Source organism: Sapajus apella, unplaced genomic scaffold (genome assembly GCF_009761245.1).
Source record: "Sapajus apella isolate SASKATOON/1434 unplaced genomic scaffold, GSC_monkey_1.0 scaffold93, whole genome shotgun sequence".
In the NCBI taxonomy this organism is placed as follows: domain Eukaryota; kingdom Metazoa; phylum Chordata; class Mammalia; order Primates; family Cebidae; genus Sapajus; species Sapajus apella.
The window spans coordinates 7,683,888-7,707,911 of record NW_022437033.1 but is presented as its reverse complement, the minus strand read 5'-3'; the positions used below and the strand labels follow the sequence as shown (position 1 = coordinate 7,707,911).

At 40.0% G+C, this 24,024-nt stretch overlaps 1 protein-coding gene across 4 annotated transcripts in view; it reads right to left on the bottom strand.

The window, feature by feature from the left end:
• The window catches only part of AFF2 (AF4/FMR2 family member 2), a 497,371-nt gene that overhangs the window by 36,200 nt on the left and 437,147 nt on the right, over positions 1 to 24,024 (bottom strand). For all 4 annotated transcript variants that reach the window (XM_032256130.1, XM_032256129.1, XM_032256131.1 and 1 more), the window contains 4 exons: positions 9,787 to 9,946; positions 6,998 to 8,008; positions 5,148 to 5,269; positions 798 to 1,020 (listed from right to left, as the gene is read on the bottom strand). In XM_032256130.1, the coding sequence (XP_032112021.1) occupies positions 798 to 1,020; positions 5,148 to 5,269; positions 6,998 to 8,008; positions 9,787 to 9,946 (1,516 nt within the window). The remainder of the gene's footprint in view (positions 1 to 797; positions 1,021 to 5,147; positions 5,270 to 6,997; positions 8,009 to 9,786; positions 9,947 to 24,024) is intronic.

The window sequence follows — 24,024 nt, the reverse complement described above, 5'->3', positions numbered from 1 at the left end:
AGATATGTGGCAAGAACCCTGAAACATTACATCCACCACACATGGCATTGATGTCAGTCCTGGCACATCTGACTAGAAATGGCTGAATTCAGCCATGATCATATCAGTTATATAAACATGTCATCTGTCCACACTCGCTCACCCACTGAGTCAATAAACAGGACTTCATGCATAAATGGAATAGAGAAGACTCTGTGAGCACAAAATTGTAAACATTTTTGGAGCTAGAAGAAGCTCTATAGATCATCTAGTCAAATCCACTCATTTGATGATCTCAGAGATGTTTCATGATTGGCCCAGAGTCACAGAGAAAATTTGATGCAGTGCTGGCACTACAAGAGTTAAGTGTCTTAACTCACAGGCTAAGGCAAAAATTATACCACGAGTCTCCTAGATTTGAAATCATTAATAGAAAGAAAGAATGGCCTAAGAAGAGGCATTGTTGCTCATTCCCTAAGAAGGATGATATATTTCTAGTAGCAAATATTTATATATTTATCATGTTTCCCCAGGAGATTTTAGCCCTTGTGAAAATGACTTTGCAGATTCTTTTAAGCATTATCATTGTCATAATAACATCTGTATTATTTATAATACCTAATTATTTGTGACAATATACAAGGCACTATACAAAGAGAAATAATGGAGAGTTTGTGTATTTGTATACACCCGCTTCTCATATTTCTTCTCTGCTTCTTCCTCCCTTCCTCCTGCAACATCCCCAAATGATCAAGTTAGATGAGCTGGGTTAACTCATTGCTACCTGACAATTATAATATTTCTTCCAAGATGCTTACGTTTACCGATATCCCTTTGAAAGTAGCACAGAATTTGCCTTCGGCTCTCTTAGGTTTGGTAGATGTGATTTGTCCAGTCATGGAGATGTTCTTGTCTTGTCCAAAGGAACCATTACTGCCACTGACATTTCTGCGGCGTGGAGGGTCCTCTGGCAGTGGGGAAAGTGGAGGAGGAAATAGTTTTTCTTCCTTTCTTCTGTTTGCTCTCCTGGATGAATTATTTCTGTGGAAAACAGAAGTGTAGGGTGTCATAAAGTCTTATTTCTCTTTATTCTGATTTTCCCCATGATGCTAGTATTGTCAGCTGAAGTAATATTTAAATTGCTATCCCTCAACCCGTGGTGAAGAGTATATATAAAAATGCATATAGATATCTTTCTACATAAATATAGATATATGCATACATATGTATCCAAGAATAAACTAATATCTTTGAAGCGGAACTCCATGACAAATGTAAGTGTCTAATGGAGTGTGTTACAGTAGGACATTTTCAACTTTTCAGGATTACTGTTAATTAGATTTTTATGGAAAATACAATGCAGACTTTAATCCCATCATTTTTCAGGATGGTTCCTACTTACTTTGCCCTAGGACTTAACTGCACAATCATGCAATAAATGGCACAATAAACAATCAGTGGAAGAATACTTTCTTAAGAAATATTATAGTTATATATTACTTAGAAATAAATAATGCACTAAATAGTATTGTAACACACATTGCAAATTGTATATACAGAATGTTCTACTTCAATGCCAAGGCATAATGAGCCTCTAATCTTAAATTGTTACATTGAACTACTGATGTACTCCACTTCACAAAACTCCATTGAAAAATATTATTTTGTCATATTCCTACTAGACATCTGCAATTCTAAAAGTGCTCCCATGCTTTCAAACTGATTTATCTGTTCATTAAATGGGCATCATCAAATAGTCTGAGACTTCAAATAAAACAGAAAAACTGAAACCTTATGCTAGCTGCTTAACATGGTAATTGGGTCATGGATTTTCATTTTACTTACTGTCTTAGACTAATCAATGAAGATTACTTGAATTTTAATATTTTCTTAGCCAACTAATATTGCACTGTGCAGCTATTTACTTTTCATGATTATTGACTACAATTTTCAATAGCAGATTAAGTCAACAAGAATTTATGTTTTCCTCTTGGTCAATTTCAGTCAGTGTCTAGAAATATAGATTTACAATATCTCAAAGCAACAAACCAAAGATGAGCAAGCATTCAAGTGGTCTGATTCCCTGAAATAGAAGCCAATGCAGCCTCCTTGTCCCACCTCCATTGTGGTAAATTTGCCAATTGTAATATCTGTCATCTTCTCCATCTTTTGTTTCATAAATGTGGCCTTATGTTAATATTTGTTCTGTAGCGAAACTGAAAAAACACAACTGTTTCTGTCATTACCTCAATTGATTAAAATTAATTAAAAGATACTTTCCAATGGATTTTAAAAACTGCTTTCACATGCATAGCCATTTTACAATAGCAGTGATGACTGATTGAAATGATGGTGAACATACGGATTAAGATTCTTGTCCATGAGGAAGCTCCACAAATATCAGATCACATTAAGTGTAATAATCACAAAGGCACCAGGCTTTTGGGAATTTATATGTGCAGATGTCAAGAATTGCTGTGGTATCTACAGGAGGTGAACAGTGGTTCATTAGCTGTAACGACTCTCCCACTACTTGAGTTGCCCGAGAAGGAACCTGGGGCTGCAGGGGAAAGAGCTGCTTGTGAGAGGCAGTTAATTTGCCATTGGCAACTACAGTCACGCAATGCCTGCCCATCTGCCACTGAAACAACCAGCAGGAATTCAGTGCATTCTGTACAGTGAGCACCAGTGACCTGTCCCCCTTTACATCTGCCTGGTCGTGACCTGGAAGCATGGAGTCTTGAAAGACTTCCTTGGTGAAAGACACCCAGGGAGCCTCTGTCATTTCTAGAGACCACTCTGTCATTGTTACGACTTCCAACTAAAAAACAGCTTTTGCTTCTTTGGGTACCTCTTGCAATAGGCCAGGGGAGAATAGGAGACAAAAGAAGGGCATCACCACCTGCACTTAATTCCTCAGAGGCCCTGCTGATGGTACCAGTGCTAAAGAAGAAGGGGAGATTCAGGAGAGTCCTTCTGTGGAACTATGGGGAATTACAGCTGTCAGTCCGATGTGGCATCTTTATTAGGTTAAAAATAGTCATTTAGAAAAATGAATGTTGTCTACCACTTTGTTTAAAAGGCTAATAAAGCACAAAGGAGCAAAGCTTGCAGAGAGGGTTCCCAGGAGTAGACCACTAAGAGGCCAGTCATTGCTTCATTCTTCCTCAACTCCAGAAAGTTTTCCAGAGAAAACATATCTGTTTGGTGGGCATAAGAAACTGATCGAGGCCCTTTCTGAATGATAAATGCTACAAGGGAAACACTGCTTTCCCACCTACAAGAAAAGTAAAGACATTATAAAGATAGCGGACTAAAGACAGCATTTGGTGTAAGGAACATGGCTGTACTGAAGCCAAGTGGGCACAGGGCAGCAGGCATAGGCTGAGGTAAACAGCCTCGATGACTCAGTGCATCTGGGCACAAGCGCACAGTCCCATGTCTTATATAATCATAGCCATGTAGACATAACATAGAGAAGCTTACCACCTGGCTCTCAGCCACTACCGTTTGTGTAGTGTAGAGATATAACACTCACCCTGTGAAGGAGCTGCTGAATAAAATTATGCCTCATTTACCTGCTGTCTCTTGAGTGTTCTTCCAGCTCCCTGCCCCATATCCACCCACTCCTCTGAGATCTCAGCTGGGGCTGGACCCTAATCCTGAGCATGACATTTGGTAAGAACCAACTCAAATTACTAGACCTTTATGTAATACTTGGTCATCTCTCTTTTATAAACTGGGGAAAGCGATAGGCTACTGGTCACCTAGAGAGTGTAGCAGTGGGGACTGATGGTTGTGACAGGTCCTTCTTCCTTGCAAACAAAGGAGGAGGGCCCTGGAATGACCATGCCTGACCATCAGGGAAGCACGCCTCCTCACATGCCTGATCCACCCTGAGGTGAAGCGGTCAGCTTGCTCCACTGGAAGGGTCTCTAGTTCTCAGAACTCGAAGTGTGTATGTGAAGGGATGTTTCAGAGCAAAGTTATGTCAGAGAATACAGATGCACCTCACCAATAGCTAGTGATCCTCAGGGAGGGGGCAGCCCAGGACCCAAATCTCCTTATTAGTTAAACCAGATCTAGTGGTAATTGATCTTTTCCTTCCTTTCATCTCAAAACAACAAAGATTCAGACAAACGTAAGCTGATAACTTATTTCTGACATCTTATCTGTAGCAGATTGATGCTGTATCACTGATGTTAAACAGTAATCTGTGAAATCAATTGTTAGCAGCAGTTAGCCAGATTGCTCTCTGCTCTGGGCTGCTAATAGGCTCCAAAACTGGGCTTTGATGACAGTAATCTCTAACGTTGAATGAATTTATGGCAATAATTACTCAGACAGAATTGTTCAAGTAGCTGACATGATTGTTAGTTAAGTGATATTTATAAGACAGAAAGAACTTGGTCACAATGTTTGGCAGAAACAGAAGGCAGGACTTCTCTGTAGAAGACTCAAGCTGTTGGAGTGAGGAGGTGTCAGGAGGCCTCCTGCTGGACTCCGGAACCTTCCACACAGAGAGAGAAGGGAGACAAGGTGCAACCTCCTTGGAATAACATGTTTGGGGAGGCCAGAGAGATGAGCTGTCTGGGAGTGGCCCTCCTCCTGGGGCACTTCTGTGTCAGGGAAAGCCGACTTTATTTTTCATTCCCCTGGCTTCTGTGGCACTCCAGACATAGCTACTGGTCCTCAAGCTTCATATCAATGTTAAGTAATGATATCAAAGAGGAAGTAGATGCCTCATCCTGTCAAGATCAGGGAGTTGCCTTTCCAGGGAAACTGAGTAATCACCATCAGAACTGAAGGTTGGGTAGAAGCAGGTGATAGGGATTCTCTTGATGCTTCTTAATTTCTTTATTTCCTTTTACCCTTTACTAAGTACTCAAATTTTGTTTTAACTGATTTTAGTGATCAATCTGACTTGGAGTAAGGAAATGTTGCTAAAAGCTCATGGAGTCACACCAAACCTGGCAGCCTATGTTGCACCCTTTATCACATCCTTGTTAGACCAGTGGCCAGGGACAGCTGTCAGGCCTTGACTGAGAGACTCCTGTTTTTTACCTTAAAGTCTTCTGGGGCAGGATCCCCTAAACAGGTTCAATTAGGATTTCTTGGGAGTCCGAACAATCATACCAAGCCATCATACAGAGACAGGGAAGACTCACTCTCTAGTGTTGGGAGGCTTGTGAGGTGGGGCTGGTGAGATGCAAGGAGGGAGCAAGCAGATAGTCGTGGCCTCCTCCAGGCGCTGCTTCTTCTCAGGAATCTTCTCTGCAGCTTCTGTTGGCTTTAACACGGAAAAATATACAGGGCTTGAAATACATGGCACCATTCAGACAACCATGTTTTATACACTAAAAAATGGGCAAGATACATAGTTTGCTTTTATTTTAACCTCTAGATTAGGTAGGAAGGTTAAATGTGAGCCTTTGATTAGACAGAAAAGCAATCAACCTTGCCTCGCCTAGTCCTACCAAGAAGTTGGCATTTGAGAGAGTAGAACTGTGTGATCTGAACCTCTTGTAAAGACTGGGTGGCATAGGACTCTCACAACAACAGTAAAGAGAATCTATTAATACAATTTTTGGGCACTTCTCCCATCAACAGTGCTCCCACAAATGAGTAGTTTAGAAACTAACATTGTAACTTGAACGTGACATAAACCCTGTCCAAGCAACATGGGGATGGTGGCTGACATCTAAAGGTTGCTTATACAATGAACGCCATGCAAGGAAATGAACCACGTTCGAAGCACACCTTTGGACTTTTGCATGTGCTGTTCTGAAGGTACATTGTCAGCTGTGGTTGTACTGTCGTCATCACTAAGTGTGGAGAATCAGTGGTAGGGCAAAGGCCTTTGACTTCTTGGTCCCTATTTTGGAATACAGGTTGAGTAGCCATTACCTAGAATAGTTGGGACCAGAAGTGTTTCTGATTTTGAATATTTTGGAATTTTGGAATATTTGCATTAAACTTACCAGTTGAGCATCTCAAATTCAAAAATCCAAAATCGGAAAATGCTCCAATGAACATTTATTTCTCCTGAGTGCCATGTCAGTGCTCAAAAAGTTTCAGATTTGGAGCATTTTGGATTTTGGATTTTCAGATTGGGGATGTTCAAACTCTACTTTCATTAGGTATGTTCGTATGCAACCCAGAGAGAATATCCTTTGTTTTGGAACTTGTAAAGTCAAGCTGAATGATGACTGCAATCATTCTTGCAGCATCCTAGTCAGTAGGATGGTGTGGACACAGGGGGGGCTGTGACTCAGTGAGGAATCTTAAGTCTTTCCTGGAAAGGGACAGAAGAAAGGAGGACTGAGACCCTCCTTTCTAGCCACTGTGACAGTCTTAGAAATAAGATTACCTGAATATCATCATCATGAGATGTTACTCTAAAAAAAAAAAACTACCCTGAGATGTGGAGATACAACAGAATGAGCATACTGGATACCAAACCATCTCTCTATATATAGTTCAGATGAAAAGGGCAATTCTGGATTTCCCCTTATGAGTATAATTTATAGCCTTAGAATTCATCCCTAAACTTCTGGAGGTAACATTTTCCCAAGTCAAGCCTACCACATAGGTCAGTGATCCCAGCAGGCCAGGCAGAACATGTGGTTGTTAGGACCCTGGACACTCAGAGTATAACTGGGCTGTGGAGATGCTAATGTTTGTCCAGAGAAATGAATAAGCCCTAGAAAATGCATTTAGACATTGGGGGCACTTGGGTGCCCTGCCTAAGTAAGGAGACTTTCTTCGTATTTTTCTTTCCCACACATCATAAGCCCTCATTTGCCATAATGGACAGTCTTGCCACTGGCTACAGATCATTCCTAGTATTTCCTCTCTGATTATGTCAAATACTGCATTTCCCATAGAAAGCATTATCACCTTCACCAAAATCTGCATTGCACTGCCTTGGCTTCCTTGAAAATGAAACTCAAGATCAAGTCAGACAACAGACAGCCACTGCTCACAAGCACTTGGCAGGCCACTTTGGACTGCTTACCTTGTGCTTACGCTTGCCCTTAGGGGCTGGTTTCTCCACAGCGGCGACAGCTGTCTGACGCTTGGATTTTGTGGCAGTCTCCTTGTGGTCTGGCTTGGAAGGTGCTGCATGGAGGGAGTTGTGGCCAGGTACTCTAGAGAGTAAGTCAAGGTCAATCTTCACCCAGAGGTTTTTCATGTTCTCATGATCTCGCAGAGGGGACAGAATCTCAGTTTGCATGACAGGAATGGGTGAAAATGTTGGCTCTTCATTACTGATGGATAAGTTGTTGTTGCCACCACTGTTGCTCATTAAGGTGCTGAGGGTCAGGCTGGCACCACAGACTTCCTTGGATTTGGCAGTATTACCTCCAGAAATAATGCACGGAGGCAGGACTTTGATTTGCAGGGTCTCTTCCTGATCTGTGTTGGAGTCAGATGTAGATGAATCTGTTTCAATGAATTCCCGAGACTTTGGCACAATCTTGCCAGGCCCTCTGTACTTCTTCTTCTCGGTAGCCAAGGGGATGTTAGGTCTTGGTTCTTTCCTAGGTGCTGGTTTGTGGGCAGTGGCTTTGTTGCGGCCTCTTGGTGGGTCAGGAAGCTCCACACTTTCTTTTTCTTTGGGAGTGCTGCTGGTAATATTTGGTTTGGGCCAGGTAAACTCGTCAATGCTGGTGTTCTTCTCAACCTTTTTGGGCTGTTTTTTCCCAATTGTCCTTTGAGACGCTGTCTCACTACTTGCTGACAACTTATGCTTCAAAGCCTTTGTTTCTGGAGTTTTCTGAGTGGGCCGTGGACGGGCTTTCTCCCTAATGAGACTGAGGAGAGGCCTTTCTTTGGGTTCAGCCGGGACCTGACTGGCATTTGTCTTCACTTTCATCTGGACTTCCATTGGTTGGATGATTGGAGGAGGCAGAGAAACCGTCTCCATCGGTGTTTCATTTTGGCCACAAATAAAAGACTTGTTCTGGGATGTCACTTTGTTAAGCCATTTATCCAGTTGCCACTTGTTGGTTGAGGGTGGCTCAGGCTGTAGATTGAGAAACAGCATCAAGAAAGATTTTTACACTTGGGAAGGATTCAGGAGAACCCTCAGTACAGAGACTACTACTAAAAGCTTTGGATGTTAAGTGACTTTTCACACATACACAAATATACACGCTTATACACACACACACACGCACACACACCCACCTGTACACACCCACTGTCCACAATATTCAAATGACCTAAATAGCCAGATATAAACCAGCTGCAGTCTACTTATTGAAGCTCATTTCCACTCATTATCTGAAAATATTCTCCACTTTGGCCAGGAAGAAAAGAATTATTCACAGAGAGATGTTCCAGTGGCTTAGCAGGGGTGCCCATGAGGGAAACCTGTTTCCAAAATCCTTTGTGGGAATCATCACTCAACCTCTCACCAGGAGGCAGAGGTAATAGTCTCTGATCCTGAAAGGAATGTAAGCGCACCTCAAGTGTAATTCAAAAGGAAAGGCTTTCCATCTGCCAAAATGCCAGTGCCTTCTATGTGATGCTGTCTTTCACTGAAAACAGAGCAAGCCTTTTGTATTTTTACTGAAGGTCAAAAAGATTTGACTTCCAAAAAATAGAAACCACCGCACTTTTCTTGGTGTATGGGCAATAACCAATTTATAGGGACATGCATGCAGACATTAGCATCCACTAAACCATGGCAATGATGCATACTATTCGGGTACTTGATTCCCAGCTCTTAGGTCTGCCAGCTGAAATAAAAGAGCCATCATTTTTATTAAAAGAGCTTTTCTAATAAAACCATCAGCAGAAGCTTATGGTACCAGCCAATAGAGGATGACAGAATTAAAAACACTTGAGTAGTTGTGATTGCAACCTGCGCAAGACAATGACAGACAAGGGTTGAGATTTTGGGAAAGTTCTTTTTAACCTCCTAGAACCTTATTCTCTCATCTGTAAAATGAAGATAATAATGAGTACTCTGAAAGGTTGTTATGAAGATGGCATGAGAAAATGCAAGTCAAGGGTTCAGCAGCGCCTGGAACATGCATGGTCCATGTTCAACAGGCGTTTCTATTATTAATAGCAAAAATGTAACTACTGTCTCCTATTTTTTTCTTTTCAGATTATTGAAAAACAAGTTTATGAAGAGCCAGGTGTTGGGGGTGGATTTTTCTTGCTGTACCAAACGCAGGCTCAGGAAAATTGAGCAGCCATCCTGGAATCAGAGGATGTGAAGCAAATTCTTTATTTCAAAATTATTATTTTAGTATTTCATGGAGCTGTATTAAATGTTTTTGTGAATTATTATCAAATGCACTTGAAGGATGGATATTAAAATAAAGAACATATAACATTTAAATGATCATTTTACCTTTAAGTAAAGTCAAACTTCTTGGGTCTTACTTGCCAAGTAACAATTCACACTTTAATCTAGAATAAGAGTCAGTGTCCCCAAGGCCAGAATTGGATCTTGACTAGCTTCACTGGTCCTCTCAGAAGACAAGCTGCTAATCTAGTCATTACTATGCTAGTTTTACTATGCTAAGAGTAGCTAAGTGAGTCACACAGCAAAAAATTTTTGCATGTTAGGATTTGTGAATATATGTTTTTTAAAAATACTTTTAAACATCTGGATACTTTTCTGAAGTGGTTATTGTGCTAAATTAATTACTGTGCTGAAAATGTGTGTGTGTATGTGCATGTGTGTGTGTGTGTGTCTGTGTGTCTGTGTGCATGTGTGTGTGTGTGTTGAGGGTGATGCCTTGGGGACAGGCAGATCATGGTTAGGCCCCTGGCTCCTTCACTCACCTCTGGAGTGGCCGCACGAGGTGCCTCATTAGATTCGCTGTCAGTGGTGCTGCTTTCAGTGTCTGAATCTGACTCAGAGCTGCTCTCTGATTCACTGGAGCTGCCAGAACCCCCGCTGGCTTGCACTGCAGGTAGGGGCTGGGGAGTGGCCAAGGGTGGGCTGAAAGAAAAACGACATAAATCATTGCCTCATTTAGTCTCAAATCAGATGGAAAACAGCCCAATTCAGCAGAAGGGCCTATGATTCGTGACACACAGGGAGAGTGGGGTTTATTGTCCCCATTTTACAGATAGGAAACGTGAGGCTTAGGAGGCCCAGTGACTGGCCCAAGTTCAAAGGTTTGATAAGAACCAGGCCTGTGTGTATCCACATTTCTTGGCTTTCCATCACACTGCCTTGTATTCCAGAAAAGCCTTGCCACCCTACGTCAACATAAAAACCTTAAGCCAAGTTTGCATGCCTTCTGGATGCAGATAGAGATATACAGCTTTAGATGTTAAACTGTCCCACTTTTTTCAGTTAAGATAATTTTTCAGTTTTTGTTCCCTCCTTGTTCAACACCCCACAGGTTCGTCAAGGGGCTCTGATCTTAGCTAAATACATGGTATATAATTCTATTACCAAGAAGGAGTGAGTTCAATAATAATTTTAGTTGGAGGAAACTGAGGTTCAGAAAGGAGGTAGGGTTGGTCTCTGCCTCACAGCTAGCTGGAGAGCCAAGACTACTACCTAGCACACTGGCCTTCCAGCTCCCTCAAAGGGCACTAGCTGTGCTGAGCATATTCATTGCTGACGGCCTGGGGCTCATAGTGACTAGAGTTGGTTCTCAATTGCTGTCTGTCTGGTGTATGAATGAGAGAATGAGATAACACACTTCCAGGCCTCCTCCACCCTAATTTTTATAACCTCTTTGTAACTCTTACCAGGAGGTATAATCATAAGAGACCAACCAGCTGTAATGATTGATTTTAAATTTGTAAAGCTGACCAAGCAAAGTGTTTGGAAAGTGACACCATTTGCTACTCTACCTTTATTGATAATCAATACTCCTCCTCACCGATCGTTTGCTCTCTGTGCCCCATAACAAATCAGCCTCAGCTGCATCTTGGCAAACTGGGGTATGCTATCGTCTTTCTATCTTTTTCTCATTGTCGCTTTGGATTGAAGTTTGCTTTCTCTTAGAAATGGGTCTGTAAATTTGGGGGAAGGTTCTAATCTCCCCCTGTCTCTTCAGCCTAATCCCTCTTTGGAGATCAGTTTAGCTCATGGGGAGGAGGGTGCTGGGGGCCTGTTTGTCTGTTTACCATCTACCTGATCTTCGCAGCCTCTTGCATGCAACAGCAACTTGACTTGCTGTCTCCCTTGCATTCCCCAAATCTGAAGCAGCAGCTCAGTCAAGAGAGCCCAGTCTGGTCCTGGAGGTCATCTGGTCCTATGGCCCCTCGTTCAAACGTGAGAAAAAGGATCCACAGGATTCCCCAGCCCCCAACTCAAGGAGCATAGATCTTTATTCACTGCCTGAACCCAAACAAGTTCATGTCCCCACCCCTCGCGCTCACTAGAACCTCTTCTCCAACATTACAACTCTCACCTGCTGAGCTGGAGCCATACTGTGCTGCTGCTTGGGAAGGAATAGGATCCCTTCAAAGCCAGCATGGGCTCCTCATCAGTCACTACTCAGTGTAGAGAGCCTTTCCACTTCCTGTGCCCTGTGTCCCTGAAGACTGGACCTTTAATTTCCCAGGTAGACATTTTCTTTCACATAGGGAAAGCTCATTTTGAATTGCTATTTGCTAAGTAAATGCGAACTACAAGTATGTTCCTCTGTCAAGTACATCTAGAGATTAGGGAATAATAAGAAATAAGGAGACTAAATAATAACAACAAGAAATAAGGAGACTACTGTATCTCCTGAGAACTGTGTGCCTTCCTCCAGCAATGGGGGTAAAGTGAGGAGACCGATAACAGGGCTCTTCTTGCCCTGCATTCCTTTGTAGATCTCTCTTTCTTGTCAGTAATGATATCCTATTTATGCAAAGTTCTCTTTAAATCTAATCAATTGTTTTTGTCTTTAGTTACTAAATAAAGATTGAGAGAACAGAAATCTAAGTGAGACTAATCCAGAGATTAGGCTAACTTGGCCTCAATTCCCCTCAAGTGAAGTTTTAAATATAACACAGAGCATCTGCAACACTGAGAATACTGGGTGGTAGACTGAGGGATAAAATCTAATTTGTATCTACATTTATGATTCTCAAGTGAAAAGGCTGTTTCCTAGTTATCATTTCACATCTATGCATTCATTTCTGGCTTTCGATAAGAAGCTGGTCATTCTGTTATTACTAAGCTAAAATAGATTCTAGGTTGACTTTGGAATATTTCTGGATAGAGTTCCACTTACTAGATGATTTTCTACCAACTTCTGTAAGAAACAAAAAATCCGAGGGATTACTCCCTCAACCAAATACATTAAGGTGATGCACATGAAGCACAGGTGATTTATTTAACAAAATCAACTTATCTCTCAGCTAAATCAAAGTTTATTGGATGTAGTAGAAATTGGGCTGCATGTGTGTGTGTGTTTTGTATAGATCTTTCTTATCTAAAGCCCTTCTGAGAAGAGATGTATTTTAGTATTCAGATGTTTTTAATTTTAAAAACTAATATGCTGAATATATCATATATAATATTCTCAGTGGGATCTACATAAGCACCCTTTAATAAAACTTGTTACTATTGCTGAAGTAAGATTCACAATAAGAGGAATACAGAAATGTTTTAAATAAATATATTTACAGCAGTTTAGGTTAAGTCATCAAATGAGTTTGTCTCAAGGTTAGAAAAAATGATGGTTCTTAGAACTTTTTGAATTTCAGAATTATAAGAAAGTATGGATGTGAATAGAAAGCATATATGAAAATGTGACAATACTTATAAGTAGATATAAATAAAGACGTGGAATTAAAACTGTTTTAAACATAAGGGCAACCTTGACTGAGACCCAGTGAAATGAGACCTGAAATTATTTATGTTAAGAAACTTTATAGCTAAATCTGTTTCTGTGTTCTCAGGTGGGACCTCATGGACAGTCAATTTTGACAATGAACACTTAGAAGAAATTAGTATGGGAAGAATAAGAAGAAAGACATCAGCTGTTTATACTCAGACATACAGACTTGGGGTTAAGGAAGAAGGGGGACTTAAATTCAGGGAGGACGCCATGAAAACTCAAACTAGGGGTGAAGGATTTCATTTATTAATGTGAAGGAATTGCTTTCTCTGGGCAGTTGCACAGTTGGAAATGGAGAGTCAGTGTTTGTGGAAGGGAATAATGTTTGCTTAAATGGAGGCAAAATTGCTCCTACCAGCAGCTTTCCTGTGCTTCTACTCTCCATCTTCTGCTCATGGGCTTGCTGGAAACTCTAGCTGCACCCAGCCTGCTAAGGAATGTAAGCTCCACATCTGAGTCTGGGCTTCATTTCCTGTGGGCCTACCTAGCGCCCAGTTGGGACTGCTCCCAGGGACAAAAAGTGAGTACAAAACTGAAACATTGTCTTTAAAAGCATGTCAAACATCAATATCGGAATCATTGGTCTAAGGCCACATTCTTGTCTAGAATATACCATGGAACTTTCAAGTTGGCAAAGCATCATAATACATCACTTTCAGTTCTTTACTGAAATCTGTTAGCTGTTCAGCTAGTTAAATTTCCACTTCTGCTACATTTATCATACATTACTAATTTGTCTTCCAGATGTATATTAAAGTGGCTGTAGAGTAAAGCTAGTCCATGTAATAGTTGACTCTGCCTAGGAGATGAAAAATTAGTGCACAATTTGTATATTCTTCATTCACTAAGACTGTATTAATGTTATTTTTCACACATCATTTACTTTCGTATTTTAATAAGCTCCTTTTAAAAAGAATGCTAGTGGTTACAACAAACATAATGTCTGATACTAAAAATAATTAACACTGCTATATTAAACCATCTACTCTATAGTCTGTAAATATTAAAAGTGTACTCAATAACTTCACTACAATGTGATAAAACGTCACAAAGGATCCGCATTTGTAATGACTTCAAAGTCAACTGCTTAACCTCTTCAAAGATCAGATTTTGCCATCATATTCATCAGAGTGAGCCATCTTTACTCCATAGAACTAAGCTTCATTTTGATCCCAAATCCCTTCATTGGGTCTTCATGATCATAGGCCAGACTGGGGGCAGAGAAGATGGCTTAGCAAGTCAGTGACACTAGCATGGGAATCCAAAGCTAGGGAAGGTGATCAAAGAGTAGGCCCATGGGAGAGAAGCTGGGGAAGGCATTTAAAATGCCTCTCCAGATGGGGTTGGCCCTGGTGGAAAGCTTGAGAGTACCAGGGGGAAAAGATGGGCTTTAAGAGATAGTCTGGGCACCCTAGACTCTATAAGTGATACTCTTTCTATGCTTACACTATCCAGACTCTTCTGCAATAAACGGATTAATGTGTAGCACCATAATTAATGAATAGATGCAGAAAAGATGAAGAAGCCAAAGGCCACATTGAAGAAACTGACTATTCTGCCTGAAGAATACTCTGGATTGGGGGTGGGGGAAGGGGCACATGTAATGAAAATGTTCAAACAATGTGTAGGTCTGCCCTGGCAGTGGGGAAAGAGGGGGCTTGTTCTGAAATTTCAAGGTAAATACAAAATCAGTGAGTTGGAGATGTAGTCGGAAAGATCCTACCTCAATACCAGGAAATACCTTTAAAACTTTATAGCTGACCACAGAAAGAATGCACTACCTTGCATGCCAGTGAACCTTGCACCTTAGGTGACCAGATAGCCATAGGGCTATAAAGAATGTGGGAGAAAAATCCCTATTGTGGGTCTGAAATGGGGTTGGATGATCTTTAATAGGGAGTACTGATAAGTAAACAACAATGAGAAAGCGGACCCAGTTGTTCTGAGAGATGGCTATTTACAAACAATGACCTCATTACACAGGTACAATGACCTTGTTTTATGGGCAAAATGACTTTGCTCTGCACATAGCCCCCTCCGGCACAACCCTATCAAACTTCCCTCCAACCCCTGCCTCTTTGCAGACAGCCCCTTCTCTGTTGTGCTGCCTGTTGCAACCTTGCCACATATTTTCATACTTTAATAAATCTTCCTTTCTTTACCTATAACTGTCTTGGTAAATTCTTTTGCCACTTGCACCACTGGCCCCAGCTAGTCACTACCCACAACATTTAAGGTGTCTTTCAACTCAAAGATTATAATCCCTATGAACCTAAAGTGTATTGGGGATTTTAAGTGAGGCTGTTCGTGGCCTTTATGAGAAAAATTGTGAGGAGATATTCATGCAATCCAATCTGCTCCTTAAGGCAAGTCTAGGAATGTCCTGCTCTCTACAATACTTTATCAGTCATAGGGTTATTGCATAAACCTTACAGGATTAAAACTGCACCTCTGTAAGGATATTTTGTAAGTCAGACTTTTTACTAACTCAGATTAATGGCCTCGAGAAAGCCAAACATCTGCACCAGTGCTGTTTGAGTCTAATTCTAATTTAACTGTAAATCCCTTTCTCCAGAGATAAACAGAGATGATGAATTGACCATTCTGCTCCATCAAGCTGTGTGGGCATCCACACTATGTATGGGAAATGTACATGGGAAGATTCTATAAGCAAGTCCGCAGGGTATTGATCTTGGCAACACATTTCACAAGGCCCAGAACTTGCCAAAGACATGGAGCATGAGATGTTTAATGGGAAAGTCCTATATGAAACCTTCCTCCTCAGTTAAGACTTGTATGAATTTCATCAACTTGACTGTGTTCCAGTTTTACCGGGATCAAATGTCTGTCTACTAGATAATTTAGAATAGTTTCATATTTGATTTCTGTCCTCCTTTAGCAACAGAGAAAGTTATCTACTTGTGTCATTTTTAATCTGACCTGATAAAATTTAAGCTTTCTTTAGGCAATTGTTACTGAACAATTTCTATCAGATTCATTCTGATAAGCTGGGATATGAGTTTACCACTTTCCTGAGCCTACTTGCCCATACCACTAGTTCACTGAATGCATGTTTCTTTCCTGTGAACATGTCCTATGGATCACTAATGACATTCAAAGGTGGCTACCCACTGCCCAACCAAGGGTCAGCGTCATAGCAGGCTATATCCATGGCCATAGTGAAGATCCATGGCATAATTCATCCTGGTAGTGCTAGTGAACATATGCCAGGAACTGGGCTGCTGAGCGATTTCCCTGCAGTTTCTCTTTTAATCTGCACCACAATACTATAAATTGGATACGCTTACTACTTCAAGTTTATAGCTGAGAATACTGGGATGTAGTACCAAACCATATCAAGTTGAAATATAGTTTTAAGGATACTATGAGATTAACTTCAATATGCAATTTCAAATGAATGAAAAAAAAGGCACCTGGATTCAACCTGGATGAAAAAAAGGACCCTGGATTCAACCTTACCATGGCAAGTGGTGAGATGACACTCTGGAGGCTGTCAGCATGTTCCCAGTAAGACTGGCCAATGTTGGCTAATGGGCCATTATGTCCTGAAAACATTGCAATTTGCATATGGGAGAATAAACTGATATTTCAGTTTCAATGGAAATAATTTTTAAAAATCACACTGACTTTTCTGGCATGAGACAGAACTGTTTCAATCAAACAGCCAAACAGGTGGGGAAAAAAATCATATAAAGCCAAATATTTTTGTACCTTTTGCCTTTAAAGCCCATTTTTAAAAATGGGAGCAAAGGAGAGAAGAAAGGCAAGCAAGTGTATGTGAACACTGACTCCTGTAAGCTCTGGCTCTGCAAAGCTGAGAATGAATGATTGAGTGGCAGCTTGCATTCACAAGAAACTTAGAAAGGACCAGCCTCCAGGAGTCTATAACAAGGTCAAGGCCTTCCAATAAAGAATCATATCAGTCATGAATCCTAGGTGGAGCAGGGTGTGTACTTCTACTGGGTGTCTTAAACCCGGAAACTGCTTCCATGGAGGAATCTCCTTCACTGTGTTCCAAAAACTAGCCTGAAGATGGGGCCCAACTGCTTGTCAGGAAAATCCAAGCAGTTGGCAGGCTGAATTCCCTAGAAAAGTACAAAGCATGCTTAGGCACAGATCTTCCTGAAGATAGTCTCATAGTGGCTTAGTGTAAGCCTCTGCCTTCTTCCCTGCTTTATGTTTTCTTTATTTATTGTACCTAGACCTGCTGCTCAATTTGGGAAGTGGCCATTGCTCTTCCAATCTCCCCTTAGACTACATCTCTTCTGTGACGTCGGTCAATGCCATTCTTCTTATCAGTATTGTCTGCTTTCCTTCATGTCTGATCTGTTACCTGATATATCACAGACATTTGATTTACAAGGTAAGCTTCGAAGGCCAGAGACTTTATCAACCACATATTCTGTAAAATGCTTAATGTGCTTAATATACCCTAGAGTAAAGCCATAAAGAAGTCTTCTTTATAGATCTCAGGGAGGACTGTCCCCAAACATATCCTCTGCCTTTGGGGAGGCACTTAACATCGCTATTGCTCTGTGACCCTATGGTTCCAAGAGGCTATCATCATCATCAGATCAATAAGATCGGAATACTTTTTAAGTGTAGAGCACTTGATATATTTCAAGCAAGTTAACTCCCATGATTTGATTGCCACAAGAACACTAGAAGGTAGAAGGAACAGGTATCCTTTTAGACTACCTGTTCACTAGGCTACTGTGACCATGAACTAAACACTGGCAAGCTTGAGACAATGAAAACAATCAAAATGCACTATAAAACCCATCTTTTTAAATCATAGCAGAAAGAAATAAGACTCAGAATTAATCCAAAATTTTCTTCTAGTGATCTAATGAAACCAGTTGTAACAATTTGGTGTTAAAAACACTGAAGGACACCAACCCTGTGTGCTACGAAAACCTTGTTGCAGTTGGCATATTCAAAAGCACATACACAATTTCTAAAATAGAAGTCACATAGTTTCCTTACTGAATCTTCATAATTGTATTGTGAATATGAGCATTAGAAATCTAAGTGAATGGCAATAACTGAAACTTGCAAAATTGCTGTGTCTAACCCTCACAAGAGGAAGAGGCAGCAACACAACACATTGCCAAGAGAAGTGGATGCTGTACAGACAGCCCTTCTGGGTGGTCACCCATACTAGCACATATATTCCTAATTAGGAAAGAGTCACCAACTGTCTTCCACCATGAAAACTTCTTAAAGATGTTGTCAAGGTCAACACTTACTGGTTCCACATCCTCACTACTAGAAATATCTTCACGCCTAATAAGTAGGCTTTAAAACTCTTTTGGCTAGTAAAACTACTTCTTAATTGCCAACAGCAACCCTTCTCTTGCCGACTCGTCATTGCAAATCCAGTATTCTTTTCTTTTCTTTATTTTTGAGATGGAGTTTCTGGGCTGGAGTGCAGTGGCATGATCTCGGCTCACTGCAACCTCTGCCTCCCGGATTCAAGCGATTCTCCTGCCTCAGCCTCCCAAGTATCTGGGATTACAGGCACCTGCCACCACGCCCAGCTAATTTTTTGCATTTTTAGTAGAGATGGGGTTTCACCACATTGGCCAGACTGGTCTAAAACTCCTGAATTCGTGATTTGCCCAACTTGCCTCCCAAAGTGCTGTGGCTACAGGCATGAGCCACCATGCCCAGCAGCAAATCCAGTCTTCTTTTCTTACTCGCCTTGACCTCATTCCCTGGTGAACTAAAAGCTTTACTCTTTTGTACTCACCCTCTGTGACAACGTTATATCATGAGATCTCTCGATTTCAGAATTCACAATGACTTTCTGGCAGATATATATACTCTTTGCTATAAGGTTTCCGGAGATAGATCTCCATCTACACCCTACCTTAGTGTCAGTTTTATTTTTGACTTATTCCCAGCACAACTGCAACTTTTGTCTCCTCTCTGCTCCCACGCTGCCTCCATGCCTTTGCTTATTCTGTTTGCTCCACCTACAGCGACACTTTTCCCCTCTCTTCTGCTTGGTTAAATCTTTATCTTTCAAGCTCAAATTCATAAAATATGAGGTCATCACTAATCGCTTTTTAATTCTTACAAATACTTTCCTGTTTTGCATCACAGTTTATCATTGCATTATTCTCAGATGATTTTATTTCGTTGTGCTAACCTGCACAACTAAACAGTACAGTCCTTGATGGCAGGGACCGGATTGTAAAGTCATTTTGCATATCCCAGGGTGACTGGCATGATAAATTGTATATAGTTGTTTTGTTATAAAAAATACTTCAAATGGCCTTATAATATATACAAATGCAGCACAAACAAAGTCACCTGGTAAAGAACAATACTTAACTGTGAAATGTCTACATGTTAATGATTATCAACAGAAGCCAATACTTAGGCCAGCCTATGGAACACAAAAACATCCTGAAGTATAAGTTAATTTGATGAAAATAATCAGGCAAATAGGGTGCATGATGATGGATTTGTAACCTTTCAACTGCCTCTATGGATGCTGGCCATATGACACAGTGCCCAACTCCTTCTTCAGCTTCAGTTCCATTGACAAAATGCAAAGTATCTGGATGGATATTTTTAACATAATTGGTATTTAGAGCAACAGCCATTGATGGGTCACAGAGTGTACAAACATGCATGAACATAAAAAACAAATGGTGTGGCTCTTACTGAAAATGAATGCTACATACAAACAGACCTTCCTGTTTTTAATTAGAATGATGACTCCATTATTCCAATTTGTCTAAGATGTGAGTTACTCTAATCATGTCATTTTGATACATTAGCCAACCCAGCCTACATTGTGCCTTATATCAACTCCCTCTCTAGTGATGATTTTTCCAGTGGCATAATTAATTTCCTCAAAGAAGAAAAAATATTCAATCAGTTTGGGATTAAATACGAGGTTGAAGGACTTTCAGAAAAGACAGAACTAAATCTCCTGGCACACATGCATTGCTAATTATGCCACAGTCACATTAAGAACAAGAAGGTGTTCCCTTCTTGTGATAAATGGGCCTGGAAATCCTCCCCAGCATTTACTATAAATCACAAAGACCATTAATAAACAGTCAGGAAAAAGGCAGTTTCTACAAAAATTCACTCCCATTCTTCTCCAAAGACTATCAATGTCATATTTAAAGCTGACATCTTCAATCTTCTACACAAAAGCCCTCTAGTCAAAAAGCCCAGCTATTTTAAACAGAAGTTCATATGCCTGTTAATTTGAATGACAGCATAAGAGATATTGGATCTTTAGTCCCTTAACACTATCTGCCTGAAAATCTTACCTTCTAGCTAATAGTCTCCCTTCTCATCAATGGTAAATTGAAGAAGGCCACGTGCAAATGGGAGAAGAAAAGAGGACCACACTTTCCCCATGCTAGGGGAACTCATTTGATACTGTAACCAACTTGCCTTTGACGTCAAGAAGAAGTCTGTACATGGCCACCAGTGATAAGATAGCTAAGTACAGGCAGCCTTACTCAACACTGACTCTTGTATGTGGAATGGCAGGGCTTACAACCAGATCAACAGAGGAATGACAATCCTGTGTTACAAATGAAAACAGAGTCTATTAAATGCTGACACAGAAAGAAATGGAAACCAACTTAGGCATTTCACCAAGAACTGGCAGGACTTGTGATGATGTCAAACAGGCTGTAGTAATAAGGTCAGGGTGTTTGGTTTTGTTAGTAAGAGGAATTTAGGAAATTTAGCAATTTCAAAAAAGGCAGAATTTAGAATAAAATGGATTTAAAACATGGAGTTAAAATACCTTCTGGGGTTAAACAAATTACATTTGTGGTCAATCACTTCATCAGAAAAATCTAGGAATTTGCATGTTCCGAAGGTTACGTCATATGCCCTTTTAGTGTGTCAACAGCAAATCACAATGCTACAGGGTCCCTACCAACTAAATTCAAACAAATGCACATCTGAGGGATTATAGTGTAGACAAGGTTTTGACAACTTGGGGGGTGGGGTTTAAATGTCCAAAACAAACAAACAGAATATTCTCACTTGCAAAACATGGGAGACATGTACTTTTAGTGAGATAAGAGTAATTTCTAGTCTGACGGTATCAACATCTCAAAATCCAGTGCAGTTTCTGTGAGTCCCACACTACTACAGCTTCTTAATGATAAAACCTGGGTACATTACTATGCCAGTTAGAAACTTGGGCAAAACACTGGCAGAGAGATATTTTCCAGAAAGGTTATATGTGAAAATGTTCCCTTTGACTATAATTATATTTCAATATGCATTTCAGATAACTATGCCTAAATTCAAGGTGTTCAAATAAGAGGTGATATGTGTGTGCATGTGTATGAGTATTTGTGCCTTGTTAATGGGTGAATGCATGTGTGTGTATGTATGTGTGCAAGTCTGCATTTGAGTGAGTCTTTATGTGAGTGTGTGTACACCTACTGGTTAAAATCCAAGATGGCTAATACCAAGGAAGTAAAATCATTTCAGCATTAATTGAGATGGCTGGCTAAGAAGTAAAAACATTGAGAGAAGTGTCATCCTTCAAATGGTGTGCATAACATTAATTTAAAAATAATGTTGCTATTAGCTGGCTAAGGACAGAGATGTTGACTTCTGCAGCACATGTTAGCCATTAGTCATTTATTAAAAACGCTATTGCTGCCAGCCAGTGTTTACAACAACCCACATTTGGGTTCTAGCCATGATTACTAGGATACACATATGTACATTCATATGTATGAGAGTCAAATGTACCATTTTCGTCATAGACACAAAGATTAGTGTTAAAATGAGAATATATAAAGACAAAAAGTCTGAAATAACTGAAATGGTTGTTATTTTTCTCTTTTGAGCATGACCCGTTTAATATCCAAAGAAAATGTCAACACTTTCAGTTAGCCATGGAACTCATGACAACTGATAGGCTTCCAATGGCTTGGTACAACAATGAGGAAGTGATCTACTCTTCTAGTAGTATAGATAATTTATACAGATCTAGTATAAATGATCTCTTTGATATATTCAGTATATTTTAATCTTGCCAAGGGGGAAAAAAGCACATAATTACTTTTCTTTTCTCCTTCCTTTTTCCTGTCTTCCTCCTCATACTCCTCCTGCTCCTCCTCTTCCTTCTTTTACATCTCTTTGTGGTATCCTATTTGTAAATGTCTCATTATTCAACATAATGCTGTACATTTTTAATGGTCCTTTATAATATTTATGATTTATATTATAAAATGACTGGAAAGTCCATTTTTAGATATGTTTCCATTATATGCACTTTTTGAATTATTTGAGTCATAAAGGAAGAAGATTTTTTCTTCAAATCCCCTCTAAATATCTTGCATGCCTGTAAAAGGATAAAGCTACAAAAATAACACTATAAGTCAAATATTTAAATGTTTTTAATATCTGTATTTGACATAGTTCTTATTTAACTCCAGAATGAACAAGGAGAAAGAATCTAACCTCCTCTGATTTCCACGTTATTAATGTTGTTACAGAAGGGCAAGAAAGGGCATTACATCAACTGAGACATAGAGATATTTAAATCAATGCATCCCTTGCTGTGCTCTTTCTTTAGCGATTGCATCTTTGGAAGCTCATCCTGTGTTAATTGTGTTTCCAAATTGTACATGGATCTGCAAGAGGACACCAAAGCAACTTTTGCTGTGTGGTTCTACTTTCCTTTAATATGATGGTTTATACACTGTGGTTTATTCATTTATTGGTCTGATGGTTTTTACGAGTTGTGATTCAACATAGGTTCTTTTCTAGTATTGTGCTTTATAAAGATATGGAGAATGTAATATAAGTCTGATACAATTATGGTTATGTGCCACGCAAGACCATACTGTAAATATAAGGAGAGTCTGAAAAGCTGCTTAGCAAAATGATCTTAATATACAAGGCAGTGTGAAAATGTAAGAGGAATCTATAATGACAACGAAGATTAGCCATTTGCTCTCTAACCTTATTTACAGAAGCAATCAGAGGTATTCAGGTCGAGTTAATGACCCTGTCTCCAATTAATTCAATTGTCTACAAACAACACTGGTGCAGTGGCTGTCTCAAAGTCTGCCACACAGTCTCAGAGGGAATACATAAGACTCCATTAAAAGTGACAATCATAATGCATTTATTACTGAAGCACTATTGTATTATAAATATATTTCTCATGTTAAATTATGCTCCATGTTTTAACAGAAATTCAATTACTGAAATAATAAAAAGATGGTGTATTTGCCAAGTGGTTGGACTATAATTTGGCTGCTTAGTTACCAGCGGTTGGCTGTTTTGCAATTTTTTCTTCATAGACTCTTTCTTTTGAATAAATGCCAGACTTTTTCATACAAATTTTATGAACAAGTTGCAGAATGAAATTTTGAGCTTTTGAATCCAATTATGAAAGACATAACTGAATCTATTATTGAAAAACAATTCTAGTGCGCCCTTTTTGCTGCTGTTGAGAACTGTCTGGTAATTGAGGTAAGCACAGGTGCTGCTCATTATGGACCATTGTGCACCATCTGAATCCTGGGAACTGTGGAATTCACATGGTTTACACTCTGTTTGTGTGAATAACAAACAGGCCTGATTCTGCGCTTGTTTGTACAAGCTTGTACACAGCTCATTTGGGACTTTGAAGACACCTGCTTACCCTTTTGAAGCCAAAACAGTATCATTTATGTTCTGGCTATCCTTTCGATGACAATTTTGCAAAGGCAACATATTTTGCACTGTCCCTTCGTTCCCACTGTCTCCTTCACCACGCAAAAATTCCAACACATGTTTATCTTTGGCAATAGGAAAATTACTTGTGTAAAGCTACCACAATGATCTAATGACTAGAGACAACCCAAAGCTGTAAGACATATGTGGGGGAAAAATGAATCAACTCTTCTCATGGAAAGTTGTCTTTAACAAACCAGAGATCTAAGGTGAACTGGGGATGTGATATAGTTGTGTTTAGGGCTGGAAGATTTTCTTTATTCCCTTTCTTTTCTCCTTTCTTCTGTGTTCTCATATGCGTCTTTCTAATGTCTAGTCTCACAGTTTTTAGTCACATAGATGGGTCATTTGGAAGCAAAGAACCTTATAATCACGGAGACTTTTTTCCTGCCTTTATAATGCAAAGGAAAAACTACTCTTAACTGTAGTATCCTCTCCTACCCCATAGGACTACCAGCCTAGCCTGCAGCCATCAATT